Genomic DNA, 13517 nt, shown 5'->3' with positions numbered 1-13517 from the left:
ACAGGCGCATAAATGCGGCGGGGATAAACATGTTTTGTGAGATCTCAACCCTCCCCCTATACCTCTAGTCAATGTAGAAAAAAAAACCACATAGTTATACGCACAGTAAAACTCAGTTTAAAAGAAGTCCGAGTCCGATGTCAGAATAGGTAACAAAAGAAACTAAGCAAAATGACAATGATACATAAATGAACAAAGGACTACTAGCAGTTACTGACATGCCAGCTCCAGACCTCAATCAAACTGATTGAAAGATTATAACTTCATCATATGAAAATCAAGTACAATCCCTCCCATTAGGGATTTAGTATCATACCATCATAAAATATATGAGAAGAACATAACCCGTATTATGCCAACAACGGAACCTATTTGCAAACGCTATGCCGATTTTATTGTTTTGAAAATTGCAATTAAAAAAATGACTACAGAACTTTTATTCTTTTTCGGATGTATGACAAAAAGAATTAATGCACCAAAGCTTGAAGATATACAAAATTAAAATAAATTAAAATTCCGCGAAAGTCCATTTATGCTTTTGGCGCATTGAAGTCATTTCAAAACATACAAATGAAAATGCTAAAGCTGAAGGTTTTTCCGTTACTTGAACCATCGAAATTCGTGTAATATTACATTAAAATGCATTTTTGAGGTAGGTGTTGTTTTATTTTCTATTCTTTTGCATTATTCGCATATTTACTGATTTCAGCAAGTCAACATGGCGGCTCCTTAGTTACGAAATGTCGCTTACGAGAAAAACATATAAATTAAAAGTGCCAAATTATGTGTTTGAGAATTAAAAGAATTGAGCACATTTTTATTAGCAGTTATTTACGATATAATTTAGGCAAGCTACAGATTTATTGTTTTTTTTAGCTTTATCTAACAGGGAGTTTAAAAAAAAGCCATAAGGTTGCGTACGATGTTCCTACAACACGACGTTACACCAAAAATGGGACGCCAAAGAGTGTTTTCTGAAATTTTGACATCGATTAATTCGGTTTTTATATAATATATTGCTGGATGATTCTGTCTCTGTTTTTTTGTGATGTATTTTTACCATGAATAACCTAAAGTGGTAGACATCGATTTAACAATTAATTTACCCTTAATTCACCTTAAAATGCTGTATTGTCGTAAGTAATGTAGGAAGGAAAAATGGGACGGAAGTATACGGTTTTCAATAAATAAACAATCTCATTAAAATCCGATGTTCTGTTTTAATGAGATTGAATAAATAAATTAATACAAAATTTTAGATGTACACAATTTTAATCACATGCTGCTAAAATTTCATGGTGCATATCATCTGTCATTATAAATTTTCCTTATCTTGATTCAACCCCAATACAAATATATACTGTAAGTAAATCCAAACATTTTACCCTTGATTTATTTGAATTGAATTGTATTTTCCTTGACACACAATTTGTCGGAATTATACAACCCTTCAAACCACTACACGGAATCCCGGATTTGAAGAGGTATGCAAATGTAATGTAAATGTATTCAGAGACCGACATTTAAATATATTTACAAACCGCTACATTTAGTTTATCTTGTCTTTACATGTAGTAAATATCAACATTTCTTGTGCTATACTCTCCTATGGGCGGTTATGAGAGACCGCGGTTTATAAAATATATTAACACCTAATCAAACCATTTTAAAGTTTAGAATTTGCATATATTTATGACCATCTCAAAACTTTTGCAAACTTATGCTTTTGTATACCTCTGCAAATGGAAATCTTTGTCATGTATTTTTCTATGATGTAAATTTATCCGCAAATGTGTTTCTTTGTCTAGGTAGCAAAGCATCATTAATCAAATAATTTTATAGGGGTTATAAAGTGTAAGGTACATCTACATTTGCCTGGTATGTAAACCAATTCAAAAGGAGAACTTTATAAAGAGGTGTAAAGCATCATTTCCTTTAATCTGCAGAGACCTGTCAAATATATTGTAAAGGAATATTTTTGTTAGTCTTTATAGTCGGCTGAAATGTATGTCAAATCAGAACACATCAAAAGCCTTTGAACATATTCCTAAATGTATTATTATTATTAAACTTTTTACAAACATTGTTGACAAAATTCAGTAACGTTTCAATGATGTTTTAAAAATATCCTGGACCTGTTATGGAAAATGTTTGGAAAATATTTTTAGCGCCATAAAACGTGATTTTGATATTTTTCTACGATATTTTTACGACATTTTTCAGAATTTTACAGATATCATATTTGTCTCAGTTTCTGATGGTCACATGCATGTACATGAGGGTATTCCATCAAGAAAGGTTGTCGGGTAAATGTGGATTGCGGATTAAGAAGTTAGATGTCAAAATTGAATTAACAAACTGAGGCGAATTTAACACGGATATGTATTTTCTCTTCAACAGTGTTTTATTCTCTGTTCTTTATTTTCATTCAAACTAAACTAAAAACGTTTTGTGGCAAATTGAATAAAAATAAACTTTATATGTATTTGAAGGCATTGTGTAAATAAACAAGTATAAATTCAGGCAAATATATCACGTCTTCAATAAGAATGATTTTAAACTGAGACTACTATAACAGTGTGTCACAGCAAAGATAACATAACACAAGTTTGAGCTTTCTAAAAAGCTATGGACTGCCTCGCTCTATCCTAATTTAAGGTAATATGTGTGCATGTGGTTGTTGATTTAATATTGGAAATGTGGTATTTTTAGATATTGATTGATATAAAATGGATTTACTTTAAGAGTGTGCCTAGATTGTCAGAAGTTATAAAATACAGATAATGTATTTTTGTAAATATTGTATAGGAACATTATTGAGCAAAGCAAATCGTGCATATTGCAGATTAAATAAGCAAATAAACACGTATTAATAAATTGATATTTTAATATTGAATTTATCTGTAAAATATATGCATAATAAAAACAAGCATGAATTAATTAATAACAGTTGATCGGAACTGAAATACACATAGTTAATTTTCCGGCATTTGATGTCTTATCCTGAGACGTGAAAAGTTTGTAATTCTTTATCTCATTTAAGCCAATGGCTGTTGCTGTATCTCAGCCGCATCATAATGCAACCAATCAGAATCTATATGTAATAAGAAATTAATTCAAGATGGCGTGTATGTCGACTGAAACTAATAGGTGGAACGGGGACCCAGTTATTTCCCCCATTGAAACGCATTGAAAATCATAGTAAATAAATGGAGTGCTGTCCAATAAATAATTTTGATAGCCACCTTGGGACTTCTGTTTCATGTTAGGCATTTGTTTCGAAGTTTCTAAGTACAATCTCAGTGCCTCATGACCGGCATTCCGTTGCAAAATTTTGTTTCGATTGACAACAGGGTAGGTCCATCTACTTCCGGGGAAGAATAAAGGCTAGAATTTAGGCAATTTACTCTATGTACCGACGCCTGATTACATTTAAATCAATCAAAATTTTTACAGAAATTCACGCTAGAAAGCCTACCCTTTCAAATAAATCTACATTCAGTTACAGAACTTGTGTAATAATAAAACTACACCATTTTAAATAAAAGTTATATATTTTTTTTAAGAACTGCATTCGTGGGTACCGGACTGGTTGCCGTAACTGGGATCCTATTCCTGTCAGACTTTAATTTTTTTTCCAGACTTAAAACTGCACTTTTAAAATAAAGATATACATCTCAGTAGTTATATATTGTGCAAAGTTTCAATAGATTTGATCCAATAGTTAAAGAGTTATTGATCCTTATCTATGACATCTCAAATACCAGAAAATTGATCGGATAAAATCATAAATTCATGAAGAAAATATTCTTAAAATCAGCAAAACTTTTTTATTTTAAAAGATATTTACATTCTGTAAATTGCACATGATAGATAAAGTCATTATTTGTATAGAAATCTAGTTAAAATTTTGCTGAAAAAAAATTAATTATAATTAATTTTTTAATTAAAAAAAAAATCTTATAAGAATTACATATGCAAAGAAGCATACCCCATAACAAGGGTATAAATCATGAGACTTAGTCTTCAAACAGTCAGCTAAGTTCATTTAATATACAATGGAAGAGGCTAGATGCATAGAAATTCTCACTTGTAGCTAAAACCAGTCAAGACGGCACCTCCTACAGTTTAACAAATGTCGAGGGAAATCCTGGATCTGCCTGAATGCTTAATGCTACTGTGCATTGTTATACTTGTGACTGTTCTAAATGTCCCACTAGTTCATACGTGTGTGGTGGTGGTGGACACTCAAACTGTTGGTGGCTGAGATCTATGTACTTGAGTCCAAACAAGTTAACCAACCTGAATATGGATAACAAAGACAAGTTAATAATGCAGGAACTTTTAAAAATGAAACTTAGCGAAGAAGTATTTATGAAAATGAAATTTAATCATAATACTCAAAAAGGTGAAGCTGTTAAGGGAGCACTAAGTGTTTCTTTACCAAAGAATGTGAACTTTTCTAGAAATTTGAAGGGAGGGCATCAGCAATAATTCACAATTTGAATAATGGTATAGCTTATTCCTTGTGACAAAAAGCAGAATGTATTGGTTTTAAAATCTCAATAGGTTCATTAAAACACTTCGACCAGATGTAAAGGGAGTGTGAACGGAACAAAGTAAACCAAAATACTCCAGAAAGGAAAAAGAAAAATTTACAACGCACCGGATAGAAGACTAAGGTTCATGTGGAAGAAAAGGATCGAAGTAAATGTACAGATATAAAAAAGGGCAACCTGATCCAAAACTTGATGCTGCATTTGTAAAAGCATAAAGGACGATCATTCATATGGTAGAGTAATACCTGCTAAGAAGAATATACCTACCAGAAGCTGTTCTTCAAAAGTTCCAAAATCAAAGGAAGATATAGCTGCATTCATCTACTGCTGAAAAAGATACAGACAAAAATAACGGTCCTTTTAAGGACCACCAAAATCTTTAAAAAGGAGTCTAAAATTGTTGTACATTCAGTTAAAATTGTTAATATAAGCTATAGCCCTACCCCTTATATATCTTCCAAAAAAATCCAGGCCCCAATCTTTAAAATTGGAGAGCCCCTGGCAAAATTTTCTGAGTTTACAAAATATTCTGTCGTTATTTATGTGATGCGGCTCTTCAGTAATGTGAGCCGCATTCTCACACAAACTTTTATGACACATAAAATGGCATAACGTGTTTTATTTAATATTTAAAACTTATCAAAAACTAATTAAAAACCATAAAACTGAATCTATGGGCTTTTTTCTTTTTCCAGGTCCCAGAAATAGGATACTGGAAAGAAATAAGCCCATATTTTCAATCTTTTGTTGTCCCCTGATCCCATATAAGACATTTGTTATTTCTTGCCAGGTGGCTCTTTTCTAATATTCTTTGCTGATATTTTTTGAAAATTCCCTCCATTTTAACTTACAAGTGTATGAATACATAATACCATCAAAATGACCTTACTTTGACCCCTTCTGAAACATTAAATTGAAAAACAAACTTTTAAAAATTTCATAAATTTAAATTTCAGTTTAATTTAAAAAGTTTAATTTAAATTTTAAAAATAATTACACCATTGTTTTTCTTATTGAATTTTCAAGTTTCTGGCCAAATTTCATCCATGTAACCCCAAAAATAAGCTTACAATTGCAGATTGAAGTGTTCAAAATATGCCCTCTGACAGGAACGGGGACCCAGTTATTTCCCCCATTGAAACGCATTGATAACTCAATAATGGTTAAAGTGACACTAACCAAATTCAACTTGATCATGTTGATCTGTGTTTTATCAGTGGAAGTCAAAATTAAACATTGCATTGTATAAAGCATGTAGTTGATTTAACTATAATCATGGTCAGACAAAGGAAGATAACTCCAATTTTAAAAATTACTTGATATTTAGAAGAAATTTTGCAATTTTTCCATTTATAAAGGGGCATAACTCTAGAACGGTTAAAGTGACGCCACCAAAATTCAAACTTGATCTGTGTTTTGTGGTAATAAGCATTGTGTATAAGTTTCATAACATTTGGTTGAGGAAAACTTAAGTTAGAGAACGGAAACTAAATATTTTGCAATTTTTCCATTTATAAAGGGGCATAACTCTAGAACGGTTTAAGTGACGCCACCAAAATTCAAACTTGATCAGTGTTATGTGGTAATAAGAATTGTGTATAAGTTTCATAACATTTGGTTGAGGAAAACTTAAGTTAGAGAATGGAAACTAAATATTTTGCAATTTTTCCATTTATAAAGGGGCATAACTATAGAACGGTTAAAGTGACGCCACCAAAATTCAAACTTGATCTGTGTTTTGTGGTAATAAGCATTGTGTATAAGTTTCATAACATTTGGTTGAGGCAAACTCAAGTTAGAGAACGGAAACCAATTTTGGGACGTACGGACGTACGTTCGTAGTACGTACAGACGGACAAGGGTTAAACTTAATGACCTCACCGCTACGGCGGGGGCATAACAAAATTAAGTGACTCAAAATGTTTCTGAAATGGAAGTAAATTAACAGGCTTTGCAATAATGCATCTGATTATTTTTTTTACACCGCTGACTTCATCTCAAAGCCTATGCAATATAGTATTTAGAATGAAATCAGCGGTGTTTGGAACATTGTTAGCCTTTAGGTGGGTTGTTGTCTCTCTGATATATTCCCTACTTCCATTAATTATGAATTTTATTTAAATATTTCAATTGATATTTCAGCTGCTGATCCAGTGGGCAATTCTACCCTTGTAACTACAGATTCATGGAAAAGTTCCTGACACCGAAAGTGCCACAAAAAATGCCAGACTTAACTAATTGGCAAGGTCAAGGCTCAGCTTTACCTCTTTACTGTATTGTCATCAGAAAACATTACAAATAATGACGAAATAATTTATATATTTTGACTGTAACACGTCTTCTGATTGGTTCTACACTGAACTGCGGTCAAGCTTAGCGAAAGGTCGTGCAACATAATCAGTCAAACAAACTTTATTAGATTAACTCGTTAAGGAACGATCGTTTTCATTGGTCAATTCAAACCTTCGACCTCACACCTGCGAAAATAGAACACGCGTACTATAAAGCTGAATGGACTGATCAGTATTCACGTAGCCGGTCAAGGTCGTTCAAAACTTCCATCGTCATATTCCCGAACATGATTGTGTTCTTGATTATCGCATGGCAATTCTAGCTTTTATACATGTGCATGTAAAATTTTAAACTTTAATCTTAACAGTCACGTCGAAATATTTAATTCAACTGTCTCCTCTCAATTGGTCCTGGATTAAGGGAGCTACCATTTTATTTTGATTGGGGGTGAAGGACTTGGATGAAACATTTTGTCCTGCATTTTTTTTAGTTGTTATCTCTGTCCTGTCTTTCTATTTTTCAGTCTGTTAGGTCCTGACTATATTTATTCGTTTATCCTGATTTTTTACATAAATCGTCATCCTGCCTTTTTTTGTCAAGTTGCTCACCCTGCCTTGTCTTTTATTCAATGGACTTGATGAATTAACGTTGTACTTGAAATGAAACCGTACTTAACTACAAAAATAACCAAATTACATACTAAAGATATTGCTCGATTTTTATAGTAAATGGGTTTGTGTTATAAACTGTCATGTTCATTATTCATATTCTTTCATAAGTTTTAGGATAGTGTGATTTTTTTTCTGATTTAGTTTACTTGATTTTGAAAAAAAAATCCCGAAATTCTAAGTAAATTCAGAACATGTAACCAGCCATGCTTTGTTTAGAGAAAAAATGGAGATGGCAAACCATGGCACAGTGGAAGGAAATGTACTTTATAAACTCTAGCGATATACTTTCTTAATTTATAATTAACTGTTTTGCTATCCTCGGTTGAAAATTATATATTGTAAATATTTAAATAGTTGCATAGAAAACAATCAGTTTTAAAAAGTGTGGTTATTCACTAAATGTATTGATAAAAGGTGACTCCATTTTCAAGTGTACATACTTTTACAGTAGTCATCCTTAATTTCTTAATATTTCGTTTATAAGTTTATCATACATGTATGATTTTGTATTTCATTTTAATACGCACGCAATTACAAGTACAAGTGCTGCATGCATAAAGAATATTACTTAACACAAATTATTAGTATAATATTTCAACCCCACTATTTGAAATTCACAAAATACTTATTTAATTATTTCGACCAAAAATCATTGTTTTTTACGTTCGTAGTAACGTAGTATATTCCATTGTCGGTCACCTGTGTCAATTCACGTGCACACAACAATTGTTGTTGTATTTAAATCTTTCGGCCAATGAAGTGAGACGTTACAAGTTGTTTGTTTGTGATACGCTAGAATGTTGTCAATGAATTATCAATCGCTAAACTTGACTGCATTTCAGTGTATCAGCACAAAGACATAATTTTGTTTTTGACCGTGACGTTTCAACGTTGTAACATGATTTATGCCTTTTTAGAATTAAATTATAAGGAAAGATTGTAATATTTTTCTTTTCTTATTCAGTGTGCACCACATTTTTTAGGTTATTTCTTCATAGAAAGAAAAAATATTACAGTCGTTCATTAACTGTTAAACTGCTGTAGTTAATATGTTATAAGTTCGAAGTATAAGTACAAGTTCGTTACAGTTTACATTTAACATGTTTAAAGTTATCAAGGATTATGAATGCCAAAAAAAAAAATTAAAAAAATGGGGAATGTGTCCATGGCACACATATGATGCCCCCGCTTGTCAATCATATAAAGTTATAAAGGGACATAACTGAAAAACGATAAGCATCAAAGTGATGATACCAAGAGTTTTGTGGTAATATCAATTGTATATAATTTCATAATTATTTGGTTGAGGTTAACTTAAGTTAGACAACGGAACCGAAAAATTCAGCATTTTTCCATTTGTAAAGGGGCATAAGACTAAAACAATAAGATTAAAGAGTGACACTCCAACATGCCCAAAATTCAAACTTGATCTGTATTTTGTGGAAATAAGCATTGTGTATAAGTTTCATAACATTTAGTTGAGGCAAACTTAAGTTAGAGAACGGAAACAAAAAATTCAGCATTTTTCCATTTGTAAAGAGGCATAACTCTAGAACGGTTAAATTGAGGTCATCAAATTTCAAACTTGATCTGTATTTTGTGGTAATAAGAATTGTGTATAAGTTTCATAACATTTGGTTTAGGTAATCTCAAATTAAAGAACGGAAACCAACGGACGTACAGACGAATAATGGTAAATTTAACGAAATGCCCCCTCTGCTACGGCAGGGGCATAAAAGAAAAGTACTATCACAATCAATTTTGGTTTTATATTATTCAAACTGAGTAAGTACATGATATACGACATTATTCTACGTGTAATATAATTATATGGATTTGAGGATAACTTAGTTTGAGAGTTCAACATGTTCAATATTAGAATAAGATTTGGTTCTGACTAAACCATTAGCGCACACATTTTATTTGAAAAGTCAGACGTTCATATTCTGTATGTGAGTATCTGAACATTAAATTAGATACATCATGTCCATTTATCACATGTTTAGGATTTGTCAATGCGTTCTCATATGCATCCGTAAGTCTTGCCTATGACGAAATTTGGTTTCACATACATCACATCTATAAGGTTGTTCACCTGTATGTGTTCTCATATGTTCCTGCAAGGTATCAATCCGACTAAATCCTTTACCACACACATCACACAAATACGGTTTTTCACCAGTATGTGTTGTCGTGTGATTCTTTAAATCACTAGTTTTACGGAATCTTCTGCCGCATACACCACACTTAAAATTATGTTTTTCACCAGTGTGTATTTTCATATGCATACGTAGTTTTGATCGTTGGCTAAACAGTTTACTGCATACATCACAGTTAAAAGGTTTATCACCCGTGTGTATTCTCGTGTGTACCTTTAAATGGCATTTGTAACTGAAAGATTTACCACATATTTTGCATGTATAGGGGTTTTCGTCAGTATGCGTTCCCATGTGTATTAGTAAATCTTGTCGTTGTCGAAATACTTCATCACATACTTTACATTTTTTAGGTGTTTCAAACGTATGTGTTCTCATATGTCCATTTAAGGTATCACGTCGACTAAATCCTTTATTACATACATCACATATATATGGTTTGACACCAGTATGAGTTCTAGTGTGTGTCTTTAAGACACTATTTTGACGAAACCTTCTATCGCATACGTCACATTTAAAAGGTTTTTCTCCAGTGTGTATACGCATGTGTGACTTTAAGTGCTGCTTATAACTAAAACATTTACTACATACATCACAGGTATAAGGTTTATCACCAGTGTGTGTTCTCATGTGTGGCCGTAAGCTACCACTTTCAGCAAATCCTTTACCACATACATCACAGGTATAAGGTTTATCACCAGTGTGTGTTCTCATGTGTGTCTTTAATTGACTAGGTTGATGAAACCCTTTACCACATACATCACAATTATAAGGTTTATCATCATTGTGTAAACGCATGTGTGAACTTAATTGACTAGATCGTTTAAACGCTTTCCTACACACGTCACAATTAAAAGGTTTCTCATCATTGTGTATACGCATGTGTGAGTTTAAGATCTGTTTATGACTAAATCCTTTACCACATACATCACAGTTAAAAGGTTTATCACCAATGTGTATACTCATATGTCTTTGTAAATTTTGTCGGTGATTAAAATCTTTACCACATACCCCGCAATTATAAGGTTTGTCATCATTGTGTATACGCATGTGTGAATTTAGTTGACTAGATCGTTTGAACGCTTTCCTACATACGTCACAGTTAAAAGGTTTATCATCATTGTGCATAATCATGTGAGAGTTTAATTGACTGGGTCGTTTAAACGCTTTCCCACACACGTCACAATTAAAAGGTTTATCATCATTGTGTATACGCATGTGTGACTTTAAGTGCTGTTCAAGACTAAAACTTTTAGTACATACATCACAGTTAAAACGTTTATCATCAGACTGAGTTCGTTTTTGAGTATGCGACTGTATGATAAGTGTTTTATTATTTCCTTTATTGTATATGTCACATTTAAACGTTTTATTGCCAGATCGAATTGTTATATGTTCTTCGGACTTATCTACCGCTCTAGATCTTTTAACACGCACTTGACAAGTAGTGTCGGATTTTTCGTAACTTTTCAATCTATTACCACACACTTGAAAAGTTTCGGACTTTTCAACACTTTTCAACCCTTTATCACACACTTGACAAATATTCTCGAACATTTCTTCTTTTTCCAATCCTTTACTACACACATGACCAGTACAATCAGCAGTGAGTCTCGTGTCTTCCTTTGAAAAGTGACCTGTGTTTTGACCAAGAGATACATTCATAGAATTCGCTGTATTTTTGTTGCCCGTCATTTCTCTTGTTTTGTTCAATCTTTTTTTCCCTTTTTTTTCTGGCCTCAAGTCTTTAAAAAAGAAAAAAAATAGTCATAAACACAGTTTATTCCATTTTGAATTTCTAAACAAGGCTCTGTGTTGAAGGCCGTACTTTGACCTATAATAGTTTTCATTTTACAAATTGTGACTTGGATGGAGATTTATCTCATTGGCACTAGTACCACATCTTCTTATGCATGTTATATCTACTAGTATTTAATTATCTTATTATGAAGATTGAGACTAAATTTTAAGAAAGCCTGGTAAAACCGCATGACTGGGCGACATTGTTTCCAAATTTACACAGACAGTTACATGTATAGCGATCAACGGCGTTATCTAGTTATTTGTTGTCAAAAATAGTATTATAATAAATATCAATAATCTAGATTTTTTTCAATGCTACATGTTCATGATGTTATTATTGTTTTATGTCTATCGTTTTCACGGTTATTTGTTTGTTTGTTTGTTTGTGTGTGTGTTTGTTTGTTTGTTGTTTGTTTGTCTGTTTGTGTGTTTGTGTGTTTACTTAGTAACAATCCTATTGTTTGGATTTTAAACTTATAAAATTCTTATTCTTATTCTTAAAGTTATACACTTTCAAAATCATTACTGCATAAACAATGATAAAAATGTAAATTAGTTGGCTGTTGATCACCTGAAAGAAAAAAAAATTCAAATAGTAATAATAAATAGCTGTGCCATGAGCGCATGATATGCCCGTCGCATTTTCAAAGAATTAAGTTCAATAACTTGTCAATGTTATATCAGAGACTTATGAACACAAAAGGAAGCTTACGTAAATAAAGATATAATCAATTAACCAAAGTTTCATGAGAATTGCAAAAAGCATTTTTAAGTTATTGTTCGAAACCTTATTTAATGAATAAAACCCCATAACTGGGAAACGTAAAATCTAAAATTTATAAAAATCAAAAGGGAGCTCAGGTCAATAGATATAAACAATTTGCCAACGTTTCATAATAACTGCTGTAAGCAATTTTGAATTATTGTCCGAAAACTGCAAAAACACACCTTTTTTAATGATTAAAACCCCATAACTCGGAAACATAAAATCAAAAATTTATAAAAAACGAAAGGGAGCTCATGTCAAGAGATATAAACAATTCACCAAAGTTTTACGCAAATTGGTTAAAGCTTTTTTGAGTTAATGTCCGACATGTTGACGACGGACGGGCGGACGGACGAACAATGGTAAAACTTAATAAAAACATACTCTTTTGAAGTTGAATGGTTGCTCCTGTATAAAATTATATAATTCAGTCTTCGAAATAACAGGAAGTATTAACTTGGCCACAGATACAGTGGAAACATGCAAGAAAAACAATACATGACGAACCTGATAGGCAATTGTCTCTGTAAAAAAATATCTTTAAGTATACAGGTTGGTTTTTTTCAGAAACCCCTTGCATTAAATGCCTGTGCAAACATCATACTCATTTTAGTTCTCATGTATTTGAAATGTTCAATGTACATCGAGTTTATGGTAAAAACTAGGGGCGATTCTTATTATTTATTAATGTTAAATAGGCTTTCCTTACATTTTCAAATCCAACAAAGAATTTTGATGATATTGATTTTAGTTTAAAATACACAATATTATTATTATTTCCGGTTTAGCCTATATAGAAATTGTAATATTAAAATGCAACAAATATAAAAACTTACCTTTTGTTAGACTAGTAAAGGTAAACGAGCTTAATTTCACAGTTACGTGACGTGCGTCTCAAAACCTTATTCAAAGGGAGACAATAAAGATATACCTATGGAACGCACGATTGCAAAAATCGTAATACAGAGAATTCTACGGAACCTTATTAGAAAGTTCGTTATTCATATGTCTATGTACCTCAAATTTACTGGAAACAAAGAGAACCCTTTAAATACCAATTTTAAATATAGAAAAAACAAATAATATGAACAGTTGGTGAGTATGTCTTTTATCTCTGAAGCCATATCTCGACAGAAAATACTGTATGAAAAAGGTCAAGAGGGGGTGCCGGGTCACTGGGCATTACTACAACTATTTATCATTTAAGGAAACTTTCCTATGAGAGGATAAATTTTCCAATTATTTTCCGAGTTTCTGCATGGTGTATGAA

The 13517-nt window shown here is 32.0% G+C and overlaps 1 protein-coding gene across 1 annotated transcript; it reads right to left on the bottom strand.

The window, feature by feature from the left end:
• Nucleotides 1–9277: 9277 nt before the first annotated feature.
• LOC127732502 (gastrula zinc finger protein XlCGF57.1-like) lies at nucleotides 9278–13162 on the bottom strand. Its single transcript, XM_052241537.1, has 2 exons — nucleotides 13084–13162; nucleotides 9278–11423 (listed from the first exon to the last, which is right to left on the bottom strand). The coding sequence occupies exon 2, from the start codon at nucleotides 11371–11373 to the stop codon at nucleotides 9535–9537; it is 1839 nt and encodes a 612-aa protein (XP_052097497.1). The 5' UTR covers nucleotides 11374–11423; nucleotides 13084–13162; the 3' UTR covers nucleotides 9278–9534.
• Between the last annotated feature and the right edge of the window lie 355 nt (nucleotides 13163–13517).

The sequence above is a fragment of the Mytilus californianus genome, unplaced genomic scaffold (genome assembly GCF_021869535.1).
Source record: "Mytilus californianus isolate M0D057914Y unplaced genomic scaffold, xbMytCali1.0.p SCAF_25, whole genome shotgun sequence".
NCBI classification, from domain to species: Eukaryota; Metazoa; Mollusca; class Bivalvia; order Mytilida; family Mytilidae; genus Mytilus; species Mytilus californianus.
This window is presented reverse-complemented; position numbering and strand designations above follow the sequence as displayed.